This window comes from Bos javanicus, chromosome 11 (assembly GCF_032452875.1).
Source record: "Bos javanicus breed banteng chromosome 11, ARS-OSU_banteng_1.0, whole genome shotgun sequence".
Lineage (NCBI taxonomy): Eukaryota > Metazoa > Chordata > Mammalia > Artiodactyla > Bovidae > Bos > Bos javanicus.
This window is the reverse complement of record NC_083878.1, coordinates 25,122,563-25,146,837: the sequence shown is the minus strand read 5'-3', so window position 1 is coordinate 25,146,837 and position 24,275 is coordinate 25,122,563. Positions and strand designations below refer to the sequence as shown.

At 38.8% G+C, this 24,275-nt stretch overlaps 1 protein-coding gene across 8 annotated transcripts in view; it reads right to left on the bottom strand.

The window, feature by feature from the left end:
* Window positions 1-24,275, bottom strand: part of MTA3 (metastasis associated 1 family member 3) — a 212,740-nt gene that overhangs the window by 81,630 nt on the left and 106,835 nt on the right. For all 8 annotated transcript variants that reach the window (XR_009739340.1, XM_061432189.1, XM_061432190.1 and 5 more), the window contains exons 5-6: window positions 5,111-5,174; window positions 2,779-2,896 (exon numbers count right to left, since the gene is read on the bottom strand). Coding sequence is in view for 7 of the 8 variants with exons in the window: in XM_061432189.1 (XP_061288173.1) it covers window positions 2,779-2,896; window positions 5,111-5,174 (182 nt within the window). In the remaining variant the exon portion in view is untranslated. The remainder of the gene's footprint in view (window positions 1-2,778; window positions 2,897-5,110; window positions 5,175-24,275) is intronic.

Sequence of the window (24,275 nt, the reverse complement as noted above, 5' to 3'; positions counted from 1 at the left end):
GGATACTCAATGCACTTTTGTAAAATTTAAAGATCAAATGCTTTCAAAAATAAAACAATAAAGTCTAAGATCAAACATTAAGGAGTATATAAATATCTGAAATTATTTTGGGAACACAAATTGATTTGTACAGATCAGAATGCCAATAAATGCAATCTCTCAGCCTATAATGGAGAAGGAAATGGCACTCCACTCCAGTAATCCTGCCTGGGAAACCCCATGGACAGAGAGGAGCCTGGTGGGCCATAGTCCAAGGGGTTGCCAAACAGCAGCAGCCTATACTAAACTACTTACCATCTCTTTAAAACACACACACACACACAAAACAAAACAAAACTTCTAAACACAGTTGAGTGCAAACATGGCAATCTGTTCTCAAAGCTTACTCATTACTGACTGACCTTTCCTGGTACTGAGTTCATAAAAATGCAGAAGTCTGCAACCTCGTGTTATCCACAGCCACCCATCTGCCCACCACGGACAATGATAACCCACCAACCACACTGGCTACTATGGTTCACAAACTCCACCTTGAGTTGATTTAACTTTTCTGCATATACTTCCTATTGGAAAGCATGGTAAAGAATGCAAATTATAAAAACTTTAGGAATAATTTCTAAACCTCTCTATGACAAAAATTCTAAATTTCTATATAACAAAAATAAATAAAACATTTAAATATAAAATCATTAAGATTTTTTAAGCGAGGAGGTAACAGGTGCAATACTCACAGACAAATACTTCTACATTTGTTTATCTTTAATATGCAAAATACTCTTGCCAATACATATAAATAACCAATAGAAAATACACAAGAAATTTACAGAATAGCTAAAAATAACTAAGGAAAGCATAATTTCAACTTTTAAAAATAATAATAAAAAAGCAACAACAAAAGAAAAGCTAATACAAAAATGTGACAAAATGGGGGTGCTAATAATCTATCAGTGAATGCATCTGATTTGCTCATACAAAAATTACAAAAATTTTTGAAGGGCAAAGTGGCATTTTTAATACTTCCAGGAAGCTATGCTTGAAAAATGTTTATGCAGCATAAGTATGTGTAAAGACTTTCTAGCAGTATCATTTGCTCAAAATATGCAGGGACTTCCCTGGTGCTCCAGTGGATAAGACTCTGCATTCCCAATGCAGGGGGCCGAAGAGTTCAATCCCTGGTCAAGGAACTAAGATCCCACATACTGCAACTAAGCCCTCGCACTTGAGTGCCCCTGCTCCCCAACTAGGAAAGCCTGAATACCACAATGAAGAGCCTGCACGCTGCAATGATGACCCAGTGCAGCCAAAGTAAATTTTTTAAAAATGTAAAGACCTAAATGTCTATCAACAGGGGTACTGGTAAAGGAAATAAATTATGCCACATCCAGGCAGAATTAAGAACTCTACAGTCACAAAAAGAATAAAGCACTCTTCTCGTTAGGAAAGATGCAAAAGATACACCATTAACTGAAAGAAGCAGTTGCAGAGTAACCTGCAACTTGCCACTGCACAAGGACCATTCCTGAATGGATTATGAGCCACTGCTGTTTCCAAAATAAAATATGGGTTTTGGCTTTTTATACTGTTCATGGGGTTCTCAAGGCAAGAATACTGCCATTCCCTTCTCCAGGGAACTATGTTTTGTCAACCTGCAGACATGAAATTAAATGACGCTTGCTCCTTGGAAGAAAAGTTATGACCAACCTAGACAGCCTATTAAAAAGGAGAGACATTACTTTGCCGACAAAAGTCCATCTAGTCAAAGCTATGGTTTTTCCAGCAGTCATGTATGGATTTAAGAGTTGGACCTTTAAGAAAGCTGAGCACTTCTGAACTGTGGTATTAGAGAAGACTCTTGAGAATCTGTTGAACAGCAAGGAGATCAAACTAGTCAATCCTAAAGGAAATCAATCCTGAATATTCATTGGAAGGACTGATGCTGAAGCTGAAGCTCTAATACTTTGGCCACCTGATGCAAAGAACTGACTCCTTAGAAAAGACTGATGCTGGGAAAGACTGAAGGCAGGAGGAGAAGGGGATAACAGAGGATGAGATGGTTGGATGGCATCACCAACTCAGTGGGCGTGAGTTTGAGCAAGCTCCAAGAGTTGGTGATGGACAGAGAAACCTGTGCAGTCTATGGGGCCACAAAGAGTCAGACACAACTGATTGACTAAACTGAACTGAAATACGGGTTTGGAATGAAGAAAAGGGTGTGGTGTTCATTTTCTTTATTACACTTTATTTTGTGTTTCATTTTTTAAATGTTAAGAATGTTTTACTTTTTCAAATCAGAAAATAAGGGTTTTAAGTATACAGTTATGACAGAAAAAAGAAAAATTAAGTCTTGCTAGGAAGATATGCTTTTAAAATGTAAAGTTTTGAATCTCTCTGGTCTACAAACTTCCCAGTTCAGCCAAAATCTCCACCAGAACTTAAGTGTTCACTAGATTCCATGGCTACCTCAGATAGATGATGTGAAGGCACACAAATCTCAAAGCATGAGTCTGTCACATTACAATACAAGTTCAACAACATTAACGCTCTTAAAGTTGTATTTAAAAGAAAAATACAGGTAGAAAACTCATGAAAATGTGAAATGAAAAATGAATAATTGATCAAATAAATGATTTTTCATTGCTGTTTGTTGTATTTCTAAAATTGGAAGAGGTCATTACTTTTAAACTTTGGCCTGAAAGTTGTTTTTTCCACCTGATGAAAATACTCAAGTTTCAAGGAAATTTGTTTTCACAGGATTTGAAACTCAAAAGAAAAACATACCTTCTAAGAGCATTTCTGGAATGTCTGCTTGATATCTAGGTCCCACTCTGATTTCACCTTTGTCAGCTAATAGTGTTTTCACTGAGGGATCATAGACCAATGAATAGAAAAAAGTATCCTGGAAAAAAAGATGACAGAAGACAGAAATATCGACATAAACGTAATTCCTTCTACTTTTTATAAAGCAATAAATCCAGTGTCATAATAATGAAACCATAAAAACTCCACAGAGCATAAAATTTCATTTTGGTGAATAAATTCATAAATCTTTAAGGAGAGCATAATGTTACTATCATCAGGTAAACAGTATAAAATTAAATTAAATGAAAACAAATAGCTTACAATTGAGGTGGATAATAAAGTGTTACTATTATTTGTTTAGTTAGTCTAACAGAAAACGATTAATTGCTCTAAAAGTTAAGCTAACGTCAAATAAAGACCACTGAAATCCAGTGGTCATTTTAAAGCTGTAAAGCCCACACCAAACACTAAGGGTGCCTTCATAGACGTGTGATACTCTTACTTTGACACTGCCCATCCCACATTTTATCAAAAATATTAAAATGCAGACACATTTCACATTAAAACTATAGAACTTAGTTTATATGCAGTTTACTAATGTGTCACACTATATACACTTAATTACAATTATCTGTTTAATTACAATTATCCATTAATTATAATTCTGCAGTTGTCCTTTAAATTCTAAAACATATGTCTATATGGGTAAGCATATAAACCTAACTATACATTCTATCATCACCAGCATACCCATCTAACTTTCCATGGTCACTTAAAAGAGCAAACACCCTACTTACTGGACCTAAAGGATAAAATGACCTATAGCCACCAGTCTTTAGCTGAATTCTGCATAACCACTAGAAATCATCTGAACCAGCAAAGTCTTGCCTTTTGCTCCCCCCGATCTCCCTGCCCCATGGATGTGAGGGTCATCTACTGCATGACTCTCCATATTAAACCCTGAAAGGGCCTATTAAAGAACAGTAGATTGATAAAGGACTGAGGTTAAAAAGCAAGAGGATAGGAAAAAAAAAATCCTAAAGACTTGGCAAATTTTCATCTACTACAATCCTTAGCAGATACAAATTGTTAACAAATTAGAAGGCAACAAATAGCATCTTTAAAAAACAAATCAGAGGATTTCCAAGTGGCCCAGTGGTGAGGCCTCTGCACTCCCACGCAGTGGCCTGGGCTCCATCCCTGGTCGGGCAACTAAGATCCCGCAAGCCAAGCCACGCAGACACAGTGCAGCAGTAAAAGTTCGCTCTTGGCGCGGCCAAACACAGTGTAATATACTAAAATATATTGGCTATTTCTTCTTTTTATTTCTGCTCCTGTGAACAAAAGATAATTTCTGAGCATCATCAATCCATAGTATCCATCATTCTGTTTGACAGACTGACAATAAACACTTCTTTTTCAAATTTCACAAGACTATTAGCCTTTTTTTCTGCTTTGAATACTTACTTTCCTTCTTATTAGGTTTCTGGTGCACAGTAGTTCTACATGTTTGCATCAGTCTTTTTCTGTAATTTTACTTCATTTGAGATAAGGGAGCAACACTTTCGAGCATAGAAAACTATTTTTTTTAAAAGAAAATATGTCCCTTTAATTTTGCTTTTTAAAATATATATGTAATGAAGATTCTGGGAAAACAAACACTATGAAATTATGCAGGTTAAATACTGAACCATCAATAAATAGTAAAGTATTTTCCCCACAACAAAATTGATAAAAGTCACATAAAACTGCAAAATGTAAAATAGTCTGCTTACGAGAATTTCCTCCCTTCAATGGCGTCCATGCTCTAATTCAATTTCATAAAAATGTTTATGACGTGTCTTGAAGGTTACAGAAAAATTTATTCTTAGGTGACAAAGTTTATTAGGATTCTAGTAAAGGAAGCAGACCACCAATGGTAAAATTTTATCTGCAAAGAGCCTAAAAGAAAAGCTATTTACTTCCAAAAAATTTTTTTTAAAAAGGGAAGAGGATCAAGTATTTTTATTTATTTCATAAAGCCCAAATTAGTTTGTCCCTCCAAAAAAGTTCTTTCACTACCAATTCAATCATTTGCTATACTTTACCAACTTTTCATTCTGAAGCAAAGATAGACCTAAGGAGTTTTTGCCAACTTTTATCTCAGTTAACCAGAGAAATGAAATTACCCGAATATATTCTAATCATTATACTTTTACCATAATATCGTTATCATTATGCAATAATTTGTTAGAAGAAGAAGTAATACAAATGTATAGGCTTTGTATGAAATAGAGAGGGAAAAACACACACAAGTATAATTGTGAATTACCTCTTTATCAAGATATGACAATACTGACTCTGTCTCATTCAGAAGGGCAACACTGCATTTCCCCCTGTTGAAAGAGAAAAAAAGTGAATAAATGCAAGAAAAGCCACTTTGCCTTCACAGAGATGATATACACAAAGTTAGGAACATTCAAAATGTAAAGGTAGTATTAAGAACTAGATGACATCAGGAACATCTAGACATGCATACACTTGGACTTATTCTACAACTTGGTGTTATGGAACCTAAAAAATAAGGCTGGAGACATTTGTTGAGAGGCTAACCTGGGGAAGGAACAGTGTTAGGTAGTAAATCCCTATAACATACAACATTTTATAGGTATTTCCTAACTCTTTAAGAAGAAAAGAAGAATACAATGTAATCTTCAGACAAAGTTAGTTTCCGAATCTGTAAAGAGTTAATATGAGGTAATTTTATACAAGGGATTTTTAAAGAAATCACCATGTAAACCAGTGCCTAAAATAACCTTCAAATTTTTATAGTAGCCACTGCATACAAGAACATAAAAATAATACACATTTACACCAGGATTACCTGATGTAACTATACCTTTATTGCTAACTTACCTTTATTGAAACTGCTCGAAAGACTAGTTAAAATTTAAACACGAGGAACTCCTATAGAGCAAGGGGCAAATAAAGATCGACACATTCATGGATCTTGAAGTCTCATGGCATTTACCTTTGATCATAGCTGGGTGTGTACTTGAAAATGAAATGCTGTTTAAAAAAGGCCTGTCTAGACCTGAGAAAAATTATGGTTATTCACGTAGTGGCATTTAATACCACTTTTAAAATTATCTTCCCAGTTTGAAAAATTCAGTATAGCTACTAATTTGACAGGAGAATTCTGAGAGACTATTCAAGTTACAGATATTGGTCAGGACTCACAAAATACTTTTAAAATGTCATAATATCACTTGGTTTTCTAAACAAAAATCATGACTTGCTCTCCACAAATTAACATGTAAAAACAAATGCATCAAATACACATTACATAGGAAGTTTGTTGTTGGATTACCAGAGTGAAATACAGTTCAAAGGAAAAAATTACCAAAAGCAAAACACGAATGCATAAGTCAAAAACTACACTAAGCATTTTGTAACTGTATATTCCTTAAACTTAAATTGAAAAAAAAATGTTTTCCTCTCATCAAAATATCTTTCTCTGTTAATCATCTTAGATTGATATCACTTCAAAAGGTTTGTCCTGTATATGAGACAGCAAAAGAGACACTGATATATAGAACAGTCTTTTGGACTCTGTGGGAAAGGGAGAGGGTGGGATGATTTGGGAGAATGGCATTGAAATACGTATAATATCATATATGGAACGAGTCGCCAGTCCAGGTTCAATGCACGATACTGGATGTTTGGGGCTGGTGCACTGGGACGACCCAGAGGGATGCTATGGGGAAGGAGGAGGGAGGAGGGTTCAGGATGGGGAACACATGTATACCTGTGGCAGATTCATTTCGATGTTTGGCAAAACCAATACAATATTGTAAAGTTTAAAAATAAAATAAAATTAAAAGAAAAAAAAAAGGTTTCTCTGAGAGCACGTGGTACTTCTACACTATCCTGTCAAATCCGTAATTCGGTTACTTCGAGTTATGAAGGTTTTCTGTTTTTCCAATGTATTTTATTCGTGCATAGTACTGAAGCAGAAAAAATAACACCATTATTTCAGTGAATATAACACTCAAAATCAATAATTACCTGATATGCTCATGCAAAGGACAGAATTACAAGGGGAACTGCTCTGCTGCTGTTAGCACATCTACGACTGCCATAGAAGAACTTCTATGACCCATGAATATGTGCTCACACATGCAAGAGTGCTTAAGGAACAGACGGGATTTCCAAAAATAGTTTCATTTACTTCTCTTGCTTCAGCAACAGCTGACAAAGCAATATTTCTAACATTTAATACTTATTCCACCTAGAAATCATAAAATCTTTTTAAGTTCTCTATAGTCAGGTTTAAAAAAAAATGGGGAGGAGCAGATGCTATAAATGTTATTTTAATAGGTATCACTTGAATTTTATAAGATAACAGACACTAAAAATTCATAAAAAGAATACAGCATAGAGGTGCCTCCATACTGTCTGAAATGATAAAAGATTTTTTTTTTTTAAAGAATTATTTATTTATGGCTACGCTGGGTCCTCAATGATGCATGCAGGCTTTCTCTAGCTGCAGTGAGCAGGGGCTACTCTCCAGTTGCAGTGTACCAGCTTCTCTTGTTGCGGCGCATGGGCTCTAGAGCACAGGTACACAGGCTTAGCTGCCCCGCGGCATGTAGAGTCTTCCTGGACCAGGGATCAAACCCCATGTCCCCTGCCTGCATTGGCAGGCAGACTCTTAACCACTGGACCCCCAGCAAAGTCCATGAAAAAAGATGTTAAACCGAATCACTAAACCGTTATTTTCATATTTACATCAGGAGGTAAGGAAACATTGGTTATACTGGTTTTAGAGGCCCAAGATGATTACAAAACCAATAAAAGGACAGCCATCCCAATCAATCTAAAATGTAAGATATTTTCAGAAGTACAGATTTTATGCAAAAAGGAAAGGATAATAGATGATTTTAACTTATAATTTTTCTTTAATGTACCTATACTGTACCTTTCCCATTAAAAACAAAAACGTGACACTTAACTTTCCATGTGCATATATTAACAGCTAACAAAGTAAGAGGCTGAGTCAGAGTTATTTTGTGAAGTAAACATGAACATGTAATTAACACGTGTACCACCACGCCAAGAGTTGTTGACAAAGTAGTTTCAAAAGAGACTTAAAGTGTTGGCTTCCGTTATGCTGAACAAATCTTGGCTCACAGGAAAAACATGATAAATTTTAAGCTAACTGCAAACTAAAGGAACTATTAACAAATTCTGAATATAGATAATGCAATTGTTTTACCCTGAACCTCAAGCAATGAACCTGTGTCTCTTGCACAGCACTTTAAACCATAAGGAATAAAGATATGAAAACATTAACAATATAAAACATAGGAAAGACTGTAACATTGAGAAAGATCACTCAAGGCCCATTCATACTGCTTTTCGACAGGAGCACACAATTTCTAGAGATAACATATTTTCCCACGTATCATTCAAAAAGTTTTTTTTTAGTATATTTTATTTCAAAATATATATATAAATATTATATTTCAGAAATGGCAGAGTACAGGGACAGAGAAAAATGTGATTATTACAACACAATACAGTCCCGTGTTTAATGGCAGGTACTGATCAGCCTGAAATCTGCTGTTTCCTTAACAAGATGCTAGCATAATCCCACAGGACTCAAAAACCTTATGTAAAATGTGCACCCAGGTTATTTTTCCTCTTATCAAAAGATGTTACCCATTTGTACAAGTGGAAAACAAGGAAGTTTAAATTAGCATCCATTTCCCCCACTATCTGAAGGCTTTCCTTCACTAACACACAGAAGTACAATGGTCCAGGACCTGGAAAAATGAAACTTTCTTAGTGTCGCACGAAGATAATTGAATTCAAATATCTTGGAAGGAATCCAAGCATCTATGTGGTTAACAAGCATGACCAGGTGATCCTTAGGCACACTGAACATGAATTTTAAACCTGCCTTGTTCACTGAAAGCCATTATTTCTTCATTAAAGAAAGGTATTTTTCCATTTAAAAAAAAGAAATCTTGCCATTTGCAAAAACATAGCTAGATCTAGAGGGTATGAAATAAATCAGACGAAGACAGACAAATAGCCATGTGATTTCTCACTTACATGTGGAATTTAAAAAACAAAAAAATAAAACAAAAGGAAAACAGACTCACAGAGAACAAACATGTGGTTGCCAGAGGGGAAGGAGTAGAGATGGGGGCGGGCAGTGGTGCATGGGGGCAAATAGGTGAAGGGGACTAAGAGGTACAAACATCCAATTAGAAAATAAATAAGTCATGGGAATGTAATAATATAGAGCATAAGGAATATGGTCAGTGATATTATAGTAACTTGGTATGGGGGACAGACAGTTTCTAGTCTTATTGTGATCATCTCGTAATGTATGCAAATGTCAAATCACTATGTAGTACACCTGAAACTAACATAATGCTGTATGTCGATTACATTTCACTTTTTAAAATATGCAAAGAAATAATTTGCTGTTGTGGTGGGGGGAAGACTCTCAACATTCTTAGCCATTAGGAAAATGCAAAATCAAAAACACAGTGAGATACAGTTCACAGAAAACCACAAAGATGGGCTAAAATGAAAAACAGACAATAACAAGTGTTGACATGGATTGGCAAAACTGGAACACTAACACTTTGCTGGTGAGGATACAAAACTGTGTAGTCACTTGAGAAAACAGTTTGGCAGCTCCTCAAAATATTAAACACACAGCTGCCATCTGATTCAGCAATTCCACACGTAAGTATAATACCATGAGAAAAGAAAACATACATCCACACAAAATCTCGTGCACAGACATTCACAGCGGCATTATTTACAACAGACAATAAGTAGAACAATCGAAATTTCCATCACCTGATGAACGAGCAAACAAAACGTGCAGTTCTAGCCCAAGTCCAAAGGCCTGAGACTCAAGAGTACTGCTGCTATGAGTCCCAGAGAGGAAGAAACCGCGGCCCCAGCTTCGTCAGTCAGAGGGAGAATTCTCTCTCCTACCTTTTTGCTCTTTTCAGACCCTCAACCGAATGGAAGAGGTTTCCCTCACACTGGGAAAGACAATCTGCTTTATTCAGTCTACTGATTCAAATAATCTCTTCTGGAAACACCCTCATGGACACACACAGGGTTTTTTACCAGACATCTGAGTATGACAGGAGCCCAGTCAAGTTGACCACTAATTTAACTACCACAATATCTCAATAAAGTCATTATTAAAAAATATATACATATTCTTCATAACTATCAAGGTCATGAAAAACAAGGAAAGACTGGGACATTCTACAGACCAGAGGAGATGATGAAGACATGATGCCTAAATGCAATGCCAGGGTAAATCTGGGAACAGCAAAAGGACGTCAGAGAAAGAGTGATTAATGTCTGGATACAGTCTGGAGTGTAGTAACACAGTAACATATCTGTGTGAATTTCTTAGTTTTGATGAAGATGGCATGATTAAATGAACTGTAAACATTAAGCAAGACCTGAGTGGAGAGCACATGGACGCTCTCTGTGCCATCCTGGGAGCTTTGTCTGCAAACCAGACAGTACCCCAAATCAAAAGGCTCACTTTCTAAGACTCCCTCCTTTCGAAAAAGTGGCATGTGTGTCACTGATCTTATGAGTCTGATATTAGCCACAAACTGAATTCTGAACATTTTTTCATATAAAGAATTACGCCTGGTTCTATGATTGAAATTCAGCAAATAGTTTTATACACCATTTAATCCACTAAACACAATGAACAAATTTTTTTTAAATGAAATTTTAAAATGCAAAATGCTTTCAGAAGATTATGTTTCTCAACAGCAGGAATGTAAGACAGGACAAAAGAAAAGATTCAAAATTCTGAGGGAAATTATTTCCAAACCAGAATTATATCCCTAAACAAATCATCAGTCAAGTGTGAAAAACATTTTCAGATAAGCAAGGACTAAAATGTTTTACATTTTAGAAGATTAATCAAAAGGAAAACGCAAAACAATTATTAATTCCAAGGAAAACAAAAGGTTGTACAAGAGACAATTATGTGAGGAACATTTATGTGCTCATAAAATACAGAGACATTAAGTTAAATAAAACTGTGATATGCTGGAAACACAAAAGGGAATGGAGAAGAGGAAGCAAAGAGACATTTTCAAAATTGAAAATGAATAGTGGCAGTGTAAGAGTAGTATAAACACGAAAGTCAGCGTTAGAGAAGTTGAAAATAACTGCACAATGGGAACCAGCCACATAACTGCCTGAGGTAATACTAGACAGCTGTATTAGTATATTTAAAGTGAAGGGGGAGGGTCCTAATTAGATCAAGTATATAAATTCATGTGTATACACACACACGTACATACACCAAGGGAGCAAGAGTTATGATGACATTAAATCAGGTTTTCTCAACCCTGGCAGCACCACTGGCTGAGTCAGTAGATGATAGAGGAGTCCTAAACCAGATGCAAACCCAAAACTGTCCAGACTCTGTCAAATGTTCCTTGGGAGACAAGAGTGCTCCTGGATGAGAACACAATATTGACTAATGGTTTTCTTAACTATATCTTACTAACAAATATTTAAGGACTGACTATATAAGCGAAAAAATATAATTTTATACAACTTTGGATTATTAAAAAGAGGAGAATAAAGGAAAAAGAAATCTGGACACTTTTAAGTATTCCTATTCAAATATATATTTTCTGTTGTTAATACTACTTTAACAGATGTTAACAAATAAAAGTTAAAGCAGGCCCCCAAGAAACAAAACAGAAAAGCTGAAACACCTCTGTGAGTAGGTAAGCTAGAAGAATGAAAAACCAAGAAACCAAGGCTGAGCTTAAGGTAACAGCTCAGTGGATTCTGTGAAGAAACACGACAAGCAGTGTTTTAGAAAGCCCCCTGTGTTTATGGCATGTGGAGAGAACCAAAGCAATAAGATATGAATCCCTGATACTGGAGATATGATAACAAACATGAAAGAAACTTTCAAAGAGAAATTCAAGGGAAAAAAATCCTCTCTTGGTGCCACTTTCCCTTTCATAACTAGGAGAAAGTGAAATGTTCAAAAGGCACTAGGAAGTTCCTCTTCTCCAAGACAAGATGACCAATAAACTGTTTTGATACTAAGAAAATCTCGTAAGCGTTTATTTGCACAACCATGTGGAACACCAGTACAAAATGTAGGCTATTCTGTGGTATACACCCAGTGCTTTTCTTCATTATCATTTTAGTTGCAAAAGAAAACACTTCAACCACCAAAGATTACATAGCATAAACACAACAGTTGAGAAAAAATGTGCTAAACATGTAGACTTAAAAATGTTAAATTATGGTATGATTTTTCTCGTTTTTCCTCTAGTCCTGCTTCTCCTAAAAGCCTAAACACACTAGGTAACTTCTTTATGCTACATTCATCTCTTAAGTAGCACTACTTATGGTCTCAGTAGCACTCTTTTGGCTAATTCAAATTTTGTTTACAGATACCAAGAAAGTCACAAAAATCTAACATCTTAAAATAAAAATACTGGCACAACAAAATGTAGAGAAAGAAAATTGCTTTTATTAGTTTCTTTAACATTAATAGTCAACTCTAGAGAGAGACTGCTAACTCACAGTGGAGTTCTATTTTATTATTTATACACTTTAAACTTAACATTACTAAAACAGGAGGGAAGGGGGCAGAGCACAACCTTTAAAAGAATGACAGAGCCCGAGGACACAACATGAACTGATTAGAACCAAACAAGCCCAAGATGGCAGACAGTCGAAGTCCACTAGACTCTGAGCCTCAGTATACTCTCACTGTAATACATGCATGCTTAGTCACTCAGCTGTGTTCAGCTTTTTGTGGTCCCATGGACAGCAGCCCACCAGGCTCCTCAGTCCATGGGGATTCTCCAGGCAAGAAAACTGGAGTAGGTTGCCATGCCCTCCTCCACAGGATCTTCCCAACCCAGGGATCAAACCTAGGTCTTCCACATTGCAAGCCAGATTCTTTACCAACTGAGCTACCAGGTAGCGAACTTAATGACACACCCACAGGCACCGTGACATTTCCAAAGTCGGCCATAAAGGTCAAAAAGTGCATGGTGGTGCAATTTCTGGAAACCCCTCAGTTCAGTCGCTCAGTCATGTCTGACTCTTTGTAACCCCATGAATCACAGCACGCCAGGCCTCCCTGTCCATCACCAACTCCTGGAGTTCACCCAAACTCACATCCATTGAGTCAGTGATGCCATCCAGCCATCTCATCCTCTGTCGTCCCCTTCTCCTCCTGCCACCAATCCCTCCCAGCATCAGAGTCCTTTCCAATGAGTCAACTCTTTGCATGAGGTGGCCAAACTACTGGAGTTTCAGCTTTAGCGTCAATCCTTCCAAAGAATACCCAGGGCTGATCTCCTTTAGGATGGACTAGTTGGATCTCCTTGCAGTCCAAGGGACTCTCAAGAGTCTTCTCCAACACCACAATTGAAAAGCATCAATTCTTTGGGGCTCAGTTTTCTTCACAGTCCAACTTTCACATCCATACATGACCACTGGAAAAACCATAGCCTTGACTAGATGGACCTTTGTTGGCAAAGTAAAGTCTCTGCTTTTGAATATGCCATCTAGGTTGGTCATAACTTTCCTTCCAAGGAGTAAGCGTCTTTTAATTTCATGGCCACAGTCACCATCTGCAGGGATTTTGGAGTCCCAAAAAATAAAGTCTGACACTGTTTCTACCATTTCCCCACCTATTTCCCATGAAGTGATGAGACCAGATGCCATGATCTTCGTTTTCTGAATGTTGAGCTTTAAGCCAACTTTTTCACTCTCCTCTTTCACTTTCATCAGTGGGCTTTTTAGTTCCTCTTCACTTTCTGCCATAAGGGTGGTGTCATCTGCATTATCTGAGGTTATTGATATTTCTCCCAGCAATCTTGATTCCAGCTTGTGCTTCTTCCAGCCCAGTGTTTCTCATGATGTACTCTGCATAGAAGTTAAATAAGCAGGGTGACAATATACAGCCTTGACATACTCCTTTTCCTATTTGGAACCAGTCTGTTGTTCCATGTCCAGTTCTAACTGTTACTTTCTGACCTGCATATAGGTTTCTCAAGAGGCAGGTCAGGTGGTCTGGTATTCCCATCTCTTTCAGAATTTTCCACAGTTTATTGTGATCCACACAGTCAAAGGCTTTGGCATAGTCAATAAAGCAGAAATAGATGTTTTTCTGGAACTCTCTTGCTTTTCTGATGGTCCAGCAGATGTTGGCAATTTGATCTCTGGTTCCTCTGCCTTTTTTAAAACCAGTTTGAACATCTGGAAATTCACGGTTCACGTATCGCTGAAGCCTGGCTTGGAAATCCCTACTCCTTGCCAAAATGGTTGGAATACTCCTCTCACTCATTAGCCTATGAAATATCCACCCCCCCGTCCCCCACGTATAAAAACTGACAAACCCATACTCTGTGCCTCTCTCGCCTTCTGAGATGGCTCACACCATGGAGTGCGTTTCTTTCTAAATAAATCCACTTCTTATCTATTACTTTGTCTCCCACTGAATTCTTTCTGCTATAAGACATCAAGAACTTCAGCTTCATTAAGCCTGATACAAGGTGTGTGATCTCATTAAAAGACGGTAAATTCAAATCCCAATCAGAGTTACGGTTTCATTACTACTTAATTATCAATAGACACAAGTCTGTAAAAATTTGTTTTCTCTGAAGATTTTAAAAAGGTCTCAATAGAGACATCATAAATTCACAAATTACAAATCCTTTCAGTTCAATTCCCCTGCTTTGACCAATATAGAAACATGAAGGAAGAAATACAAATACAAAAAATATAATTAAGACATTTTCTACTGTTTTACTTTGTAATTTAATTTGTACACAACCTCATAATTCAACATGTGAAATGACCTAGGCACAGATTTGCTCTTTGCAGTACTATTTGTAACAGTAAAAGACTAAAATGAAGCAAATATCCATCAATTATTGGATTACGAACAAAGTGAGTAAAGGTGATGGAATTCCAGCTGAGCTATTGCAAGTTCTAAAAGATGCCATGAAAGTGCTACACATTCAATATGCCAACAAAGATGGAAAACTCAGCAATGGGCACAGTAAAGGACAGAAATGGTATGGACCTAACAGAAAAGAAGATGTTTAAAAAAAAGGTGGCAAGAATACACAGAAGAACTATACAAAAAAGATCTTCATGACCCTGATAACCACAATGGTGCGATCACTGGACTAGAGCCAGACATCCTGGAGTCCAAAGTCAGGTGGGCCTTAGGAAGCATCATGACGAACAAAGTTAGTGGAGGTGATGGAATTCCAGCTGAGCTATTTCAGGTTCTAAAAGATGATGCTGTTAAAGTATTGTACTCAATATGCCAGAAAATTTCAAAAATTCAGCAGGGGCCACAGGACTGGAAAAGTTCAGCTTTCATTCCAATCCCAAAGAAAGGAAATGCCAAAGAATGTTCAAACTACCACACAACTGGACTCATCTCACATGCTAGCAAAGTAATGCGCAAAATTCCCCAAGTCAGGCTTCAACAGTATGTCAACCGAGAACGTCCAGATGTCCAAGCTGGATTTAGAAAAGGCAGAGGAACCAGAGATCAAATTGCCAAAATCCACTGGATCACAGAAGAAGCAAGAGAGTTCCAGAGAAACATCTACTTCTGCTTTACTGACTACGCCAAAGCCTTTAACTGTGTGGATCACAACAAACTGTGGAAAATTCTTAAAAGAAATGGGAACACCAGACCACTTTACCCGTCTCCTGCGAAACCTGTATGCAGGTCAAGAAGCAACAGTTAGAACTGGACATGGAACAACAGACAGGCTCCAAACTGGGAAAGGAGTACGTCAAGGCTACATATTGCTACCCTGCTTCAGTTCAGTCACTCAGTAGTGTCTGAATCTTTGCAACCCCATAGACTGCACAAGCTTCCCTGTCCATCACCAACTTATTTCCTTTAGGATTGACTGGTTGTATCTCCTTGCAGTCCAAAGGACTCTCAAGAGTCTTCTCCAACACCACAATTCAAAAGCATCAATTCTTTGGCGGTCAGCTTTATCACCCTGCTTATTCTTTACGTCACCCTACTTATTTAACTTATATGCAGAGTACATCATGAGAAATACCGGGCTAGATGAAGGAGATTCAACCAGTCAATCCTAAAGGAAATCAGTCCTGAGTATTCATTGGAAGGACTGATGCTGAAGCTAAAGCTCCAAAACTTTGGCCACCTGATGGGAAGAACTGACTCCCTAGAAAAGACCCGGATGCTGGGAAAGTTTGAAGGCGGGAGGAGAAGGGGCCTACAGAGGATGAGAGGGTTGGATGGCATCACCAACTCAATGAACATAAGTTTGAGTAAGCTCCAGGAGTTAGTGATGGACAGGGAAGCCTGGTGTGCTGCAGTCCATGGGGTCACAAAGAGTCGGACACTACTGAGTGACTAAACTGAACTAAAATGAAGCATAAGCAGGTATCAAGATTGCCAGGAGAAATATCAATAACTGTAGATATGCAGATGACACCAACCCTTATGAGAAAGAAAAGAGGCTAAAGAGCCTCTTGAAGAAAGTGAAAGATGAGAGTGCAAAAGCTGGCTTAAAAGTCAATATTCAAAAAACTAAGATCATGGCATCCGGTCCCATCACTTCATGGCAAATAGATGGGGAAACAATGGAAATAGTGACAGACTTTATTTTCTTGGGTTCCAAAATCACTGCAGATGGTGACTGCAGCAATGTTATTAAAAGACACTTGCTCCCTGGAAGAAAAGCTACAACCAACCTAATCAGCATATTAAAAAGCAGAGACATTACTTTGCCAACAAAGGTCCGTGTAGTCAAGGCTATGGTTTTTCCAGTAGTCATGTATGGATGTAAGATTTGGACCATAAAGAAAGCTGAGTGCTGAAGAATTGATGCTTTTGAAATGTGGTGTTGGAGAAGACTCTTGAGAGGCCCTTGGACTGCAAGCAGATCAAACCAGTCAATCCTAAAGGAAATCAATCCTGAATATTCATTAGAAGGACTGATGCTGAAGCTCCAATACTTTGGCCATCTGATGTGAAGAGTTGACTCATTAGAAAAAACCCTGATGCTGGGAAAAACTGAAGGCAGGAGGAGAAGGGGACAACAGAAGACAAGATGGTTGGATGGCCAACTCATTGGCCACGAATTTGAGCAAGCTCCCAGAGATGGTGAAGGACCGGGAAGCCTGGCATGCTGCAGGCCATAGGGTTGCAAAGAATCGGACACAGCTGAGCAACTGAACAACAAGAATAAGTTAGAAATATAAAACAGCTATTGGACTGAATGAGACACATCTTTATGACTTGACAAGCACAACATAACAATGTCATAATTTATTTCACTATCTACTTAAAGACGCTAACACATATACCTCATTGCTTCTATACACATTGTTTCTAGAAATAAACATAAGATTCTAGGAACATTTATGAGCTGGGGACTGTATAGAAGAGGAACATTTTATTATTTACCCCACATTTTTATTTCTGAACTATATACATTATGTATCCCTTCCCCTCAAAATGTTCAAGTTTATAAATGAGGGCCAAATCAGTTTTCCTTAATCCTGACAACAAATTCACTGCTTTTGGATCGTAGGTTAGTCCAAGCATTAATCCAAATTGGGTAACTATGCCCAATCTCAGTAATTCATAAATTCACCATGGCAATCTATTTCCATCAACCTCCATCTACTGAAACCAAGCATGGCTCAGTTTCCCTGAGGTTCCCTGAATCCTAAAGGACACATCCACATAGTAGCTAATCAGGGAAGGGAGGAAATGCAGAATCAGAAGAGGAGCAGTCAAGAAACAACAGTGCAACCCTGGATCCAGATTCCACCTTAAGGAATACATAGAATAATATTTTTGAGTATTTTTGAGTTCTTTTGTAGGAACCAAGGTCCCCCACACCCATGTGGAGGACGGCAACTTTAGGCTGAGTGCAAGATTCTTGGAGCACTGCTCTGGTGTCAGGGAATGTTTAACAGGAGGATTCCTACGTGCTGTTTCTCAAGGATTTTCTGTTTCTTATCAGTTCCTATTCCAGGAAAGAGTAGAGCTGCACTCAGGACTGAGATCATGAGAAACAGTATCTGCTTGGATTCCTTTCTGTAACTCCCTTCAGTGACTCTTTTCAGTGTCAGCGACCTTGTATGTATTAGACTATCCACATTGTGGCTATTGATAAAGTTTCATCCTGTGTAATAGCTGAGTAATCATCTTACGAAAGATATATACACCTGCATTTCTGCTAATAAAGCACCTTTGCTCCATCAGAGCTTGGGTCCCCGTGTCTTTCTTTCTTTCTCTCTCTCTCTCCCCCTCCCTCCAGCTCTCTCTTTCACTTTCTTATCATCGACTCTGGACCACCAGGTTCCAGTCCATGAAAGGACCCCAACACTGGTATCTCACCATCAACCACTCGGAAGAAAACCACTGTATGCCCTGCGGCCCTCACCCCAAATTTTGCTATAAAACTCCCCACAATCCACTGGGAAGTTCTGGGTTTTTTGAGCATGAGCCACGCTCATTATCCTTCCTTGGCCCTACAATAAACCTTTCACTGCTCCAAACTGGAACCTTTATTTGACCCCACTATTTTGGGTACACAAATTTTGTTTGGTAACACTACTAACTATAGTTTTACAGTCTTTGGAACATTTTTTTTCTTTTGTTTTTGTCTTTTGGCCATGCCACATGACGGATCTGAGTTTTCCGATCAGGGATCAAACTTACACCCTCTGTAGGAGAACCACTGGACCACCAGGGAAGTCCCCATATGATTTTATTTCTAAATAGATTCTTCATATAGCTAACTGTTTTCTGTTCATTAGTTTCTGATACGTATGACCACCTAGAGAAAAAGTCTACCTTCAAAAATTAACTACTCAAGGTAAAGCATGAACCAAAAGATTTTCAGATTACACCTCTTAAAATGGATGAAAACATTTTTTTTAATGTTGAATAACTCAGAGTCACAAAACATTTCCAAAACAATTTCATAACTAGTTTCACAAAGACATACAAGGAGATAAACTCCAATATTGCAAAGTATTTTTACTTGGAGTCTCACAATAATAATGAATAAATGACAGGCAAAGCCCAGGGGTTTATCTCCTTTTTTCTCAGATGCCTTTAAAACAATAGCAAGAGCATTAGAAACAAAAGAACCTAAAATCAGTACAATAAGAAGGTCATGAGCACATCAAAGATGTCAAAAAATTCTTGAAGATAGACAGGTAAGACAGACTGAGCACAGCAAACCAAAGCCCAGGATGAGCACTTTAATAGGAAAACACTAGAGATATTTTCACTAAGATCATAATAAGGCACAAATGCCCACTTAACATTATTACTATTAAACATAGCATTGGTCTATTTTACTTAATACAATCAGACAACAAACAACAATTGAGACAAGGTCCAAAACAGGCACAGTGACCTGATGCTAGGGAAAACGAAACGGATCTACCCAGCAGAGCCCTAAAGAAATTCCAGTCTTATCTAGGAAGCGAAGCGAAGTTGCTCAGTCCTGTCCGACTCTGCGACCCCATGGACTGTAGCCTACCAGGCTTCTCAGTCCATGGAATGTTCCAGGCAAGAGTACTGGAGTGGGTTGCCATTTCCTTCTCCATTATCTAGGAAAGGATCACCCAAAACACATCCAATCTCATCTGATCTCAGAAGCTACACAGGGTTGAACCTAGTTAATACCTGGACTGGACAGTGAACAAAGCGGGACTCTGCAGAGCTCCTGGGAACAGAAGCCTCTGAGTCCCCTGTTGCTTGTTTGAAGGAACAGACTCCAGCCTCCTTGACCTTCCCTGAGTTCCAAAGGGCAGATTCAAACAGTTGCTAATCAGTGAAGGAAGGGTATACACAGACAAGGGAGGCACAGTCAAGAAACAATAGCACAGTCTTGGGGCAGGGTCCTGGTTCCACCTCAAAGGATATAGGTAACAAATCACTTTTGAGCTCTTTACACAACTAAAATCCCCAAAATGGAAAATGCCAGCATTCTTCATTCCAGAGTAGACCATCTGCCTGCTAGGTTGCTTCAGTCACATGCAGCTCTTTGCGACCCTGGCCCTCCTCCAGGGGATCTTTCCAACCCAGGGATAGAAACTGTGTCTCCTGCACAGGCAGGCAGGTTCTTTACCACCTGGGAAGCCCCAGACCATCTGAGACCAGATTAAAGGAATCAGAGCAGCTCATCAAGAGACTATCTGAAACCAGATTAAAGGAATGTAGGCCCTGCTCCACATCCTAAACTTGTCAGCAATCCCATCCTTGGTCGGGTCCTGTCACTCAGTCATGTCCAACTCTTTGTGACCCCATGGACTGCAGCCTACCAGGCTCCTCCGTCCATGGGATTTTCCAGGCAAGAGTACTGGAGTGGGTTGCCACTTCCTTCTCCAGGGTATCTTCCCAATCCAGGAATCAAACCCAGGTCTCCTGCATTGCAGACAGACACTTTACCCTCTGAGCCATCAGGGAAGTCCTTGAACCACTGCCATGAAACCCCTCGTCAGATCCTTCCAGGATGGGACACACAGTTTTTGAAGGCAGGAGTCCCCTGTGTCCCCACTTTGCCTAGCAAAACAATAAGGCTATTCTTTTCTATCTTACCCAAAACTCTGTCTCCAAGATTCAACTTGGCATCAGTACACAGAGGCCAAGTTTTCAGCATCAAGACTGCCAGGAAATACTGTGGGCTTTTACAAAGAGAAAGAGAGACCAGAAAGGAAAATTACAGTCTTAAGAACAGAACCTGGAAAAGCCCATTATACAGCCTAACAGAAAGAAGTCTACCAGCAGCCTGTCCATATAAATGTGGCTCCTGTTTAGCCTCGCTATTCCCTTAGTTTTATGTAAGTATAGACAGCTATGAATCACCTAATATTTGCAAAAAGATTACAGAACAAAAGATAAATACAAAAAACTTTTTAAAAAAACCTGAAACTAGAGGAAACAGAGGTGACTTACACAACAAGGAGAAATTTGAAGATACAATCAGAATGTTTAAAAACATTTGTGAGGATAGTACATTCACAAAGCAAAAATAGGATGTAATGAAAAGGAACATGCAAAAGACAAAAGGATGAAAAATTTTAAAATGTTTCCAAAATTAAAACATCACCAGATAGAAGATAAAATTCAAAGATTTGGCTCAAAACAAAAAACAAATAAGCAAGTTTTTTAAAAAATAAAAAAACAAAACAACAAAACAAAAACAGGAGACAATCAATCTAGGAGGTCTAATGTAAAAACAATTAAACAAAAAAAACTTAACAATTTGATTAAACACCAGGCAGAGGAGATGAATCTCAAAAGAAGACATAAAGATGGTCAACAGGCACATGCAAAGATATTCAACATCACTAATTACTAGGCAAACACAAATCAAAACCACAATGAGGTATCACCTCACATATGCTAGAGCTAGAACTGCTATTATCAAAAAGGCAAAAAATAACAAGTGTTGACAAGAATGTGGAAAAAAGGGAACCCTCATGGAAGACTCAGGAAATGGCAACCCACTCCAGTGTTCTTGCCTGGAAAATCCCAGGGACAGTGGAGCCTGATGGGCTGCCGTCTATGGGGTTGCACAGAGTCGGACACGACTAAAGCGACTTAGCAGCAGCAGCAGCAGCAGCATGCACTGTTCATGGGATTTTGTGCAGCCACTATGGAAAATATTAACTGTTAATTGCTCATTCACATTCAACTCTTTGCAACCCCCATGGGCTGACTATAGCCTGCCAGGCTCCTCTGTCCATGGAATTTCAGGCAGAAATACTGGAGTGGGTAGCCATTCCCTTCTTCAGGGGATCTTCCAGACCCAGGGATCAAACCCAGATCTCCTGCATTGCAGGCAGAGTCTTTACCATTTTGGGTTGGTAAAAAAGTTCACTTATCCATAAGATGCTATGGAAAAACCTGAAAGAACTTTTGGGCCAACCCAATAGTATGTTGATTCGTCAAAGATTAACAATAGAATTACCATTTTATCAAGCTATTCCACTTCTGGGAATTCATCCACAGATTATAAAAACACTAATTTGAAAATATGTGTATTCCCCACTCCTTGTTCACTGCAGGATTATTTATAATAGCCAAAACATGGAAACACCTGAAGTGCTCATCACCAAATGAATGGATTAAAATGTATGATATATATGCAACAGAATATTAATCAGCCATAAGAAAGAAAGATAGTGCTAACTCGTGTCCAACTGTTGAGACCCTATGGACTGTGGCTCTCCAGCCTCCTCTATCCATGGGGTTCTCCAGGCAAGAATACTGGAGTGGGCTGCCATTTTCCTCTCCAGGGGATCTTCCTGACCCAGGAACAGAACCCAGGTGTCTAGTATTGCAGGCAGATTCTTTACCAATTGAGCTACGTGGGAAGACCAATCAGCCATAAAAAAAGATGAAATCTTGCCATTTGCAACAACATGGATGGATTTTGAAGGTACTGTGAAAGTGAAATACATTAGAGAAAGACATATACTGTAAGATTTCACTCATATGTGGAATCAAACAGATGAACAAAAAACAAAATAAAGGAACAAACCAAACACATAGACACAGAGAAAAGAAGAGTGGTTACCAGAGGGAAAGGGGCCCGGGGAGGCTGAAATGGGTAAAGGGAATCAACTGTATGGTAACAGAAATTAAATTTCAGTGGTAAGCGCATTAGTGCATAGTGAAGTAGAAATAGAATATTGTACATAGGAAACTTACATAATGTTAGATGCCATTGTTATCTCAAGAAAAAAGATAGTAATAATACAAAGGCTGTACTAAATTTTTAAAAAGGCCAAAACCACTGGCAAAGAGAAAAATATATATAAAATATTAGGGAAAAAAAGCTCAGCTATAAAGCCAGTTGTCTTCCAACTTAAATCATCTACCTCACCACCAGGGATTCCCTCATAGCTCAATTGGTAAGGAATCTGCATGTGTTGCAGGAGACCTGGGTTCGATTCCTAGGTTGGGAAGATCCCCTGGAGAAGGAATTGGCAACCCACTCCAGTATTCTTGCCTGGAGAATCCCATTGACAAAGGAGCCTGGCAGTTTCTATAGGGTTGCAACAGTCGGACACGACTTAGCGACTAAACCACCACAACCACCTCACCACCAAGGTCATCACTGAAACTGCAGAATACAATGGGTAAGAGAATTTTAAGCTTTAAATGAAGGGAAATTTGGGTAATATGCAGAGTGTGGAGAACCTATGCGATATAAACTACTTTCAATGACAATAGATATTTGAGGACAATGGGGTTAGTCATCTCCAAACCAAAATTCAATTCCAAGCCAAATTATGTACCACATATGTAGTACTAATCTATGAATTTCATTCCACAATAGCATACGAAGTTTAAAGAAATACGTAAAACAGAGATTGAGTCTGATAAAAGTTGATAGCCTCTGCTGTTGTTATACCAGAGAAGGCAATGGCACCCCACTCCAGTACTCATGCCTGGAAAATCCCATGGACGGAGGAGCCTGGTGGGCTGCAGTCCATGGGGTTGCTGAGGGTCCGACACGACTGAGCGACTTCACTTTCACTCTTCACTTTCATGCACTGGAGAAGGAAATGGCAACCCACTCCAGTGTTCTTGCCTGGAGAATCCCAGGGACGGGGGAGCCTGGTGGGCTGACGTCTATGGGATCGCACAGAGTCAGACACGACTGAAGGGACTTAGCAGCAGCGGCAGCAGCTGTTGTTATACACTAAAACATAAAACTAAAACTAAGAGTCATAACTAAAAGCACAGAAGCCTTCCAACTAGTATATGAAGAAGTAACAGTATAATTAGAATATCACTACTCCATACGAATTGTGATTAATGGAACTCCAGGTGTGTATATGTGGCAGTCACTCAGTCGTGTCTGAATCTTCACTGTCCCATGGACTGACTGTAGCCTGCCAGGTTCCTCTGTCCATGGGAATTCTCCAGTAAAGAATACTGGATTGGGTAGCCATTCCCTTCTCCAAAGCATCTTCCCAACTCAGGCATCGAACCTGGGTCTCCTGCACTGCAGGTGGATTCTTTACCCCTGAGCCACCAGGGAAGCCCACATTGCAATGGAGCTTTCATCAAATTATCAACTTGTGCTACATATGCAAGTCTGTTCTGGCTTTTCTATTCTACCCCACTGGTTTATTTCACAATCCACTTACCCATACTATCCTACATTAATTACTGTAGCTATGCTGCTGCTGCTGAGTCACTCCAGTTGTGTCCACCTCTGTGCGACCCCATAGATGGCAGCCTACCAGGCTCCCCCATCCCTGGGATTCTCCAGGCAAGAACACGAGTGGGTTGCCATTTCCTTCTCCAATGCATGAAAGTGAAGAGTGAAAGTGAAGTCGCTCAGTCGTGTCTGACTCCTTGCCACCACATGGACCTCAGCCCACCAGGCTCCTCC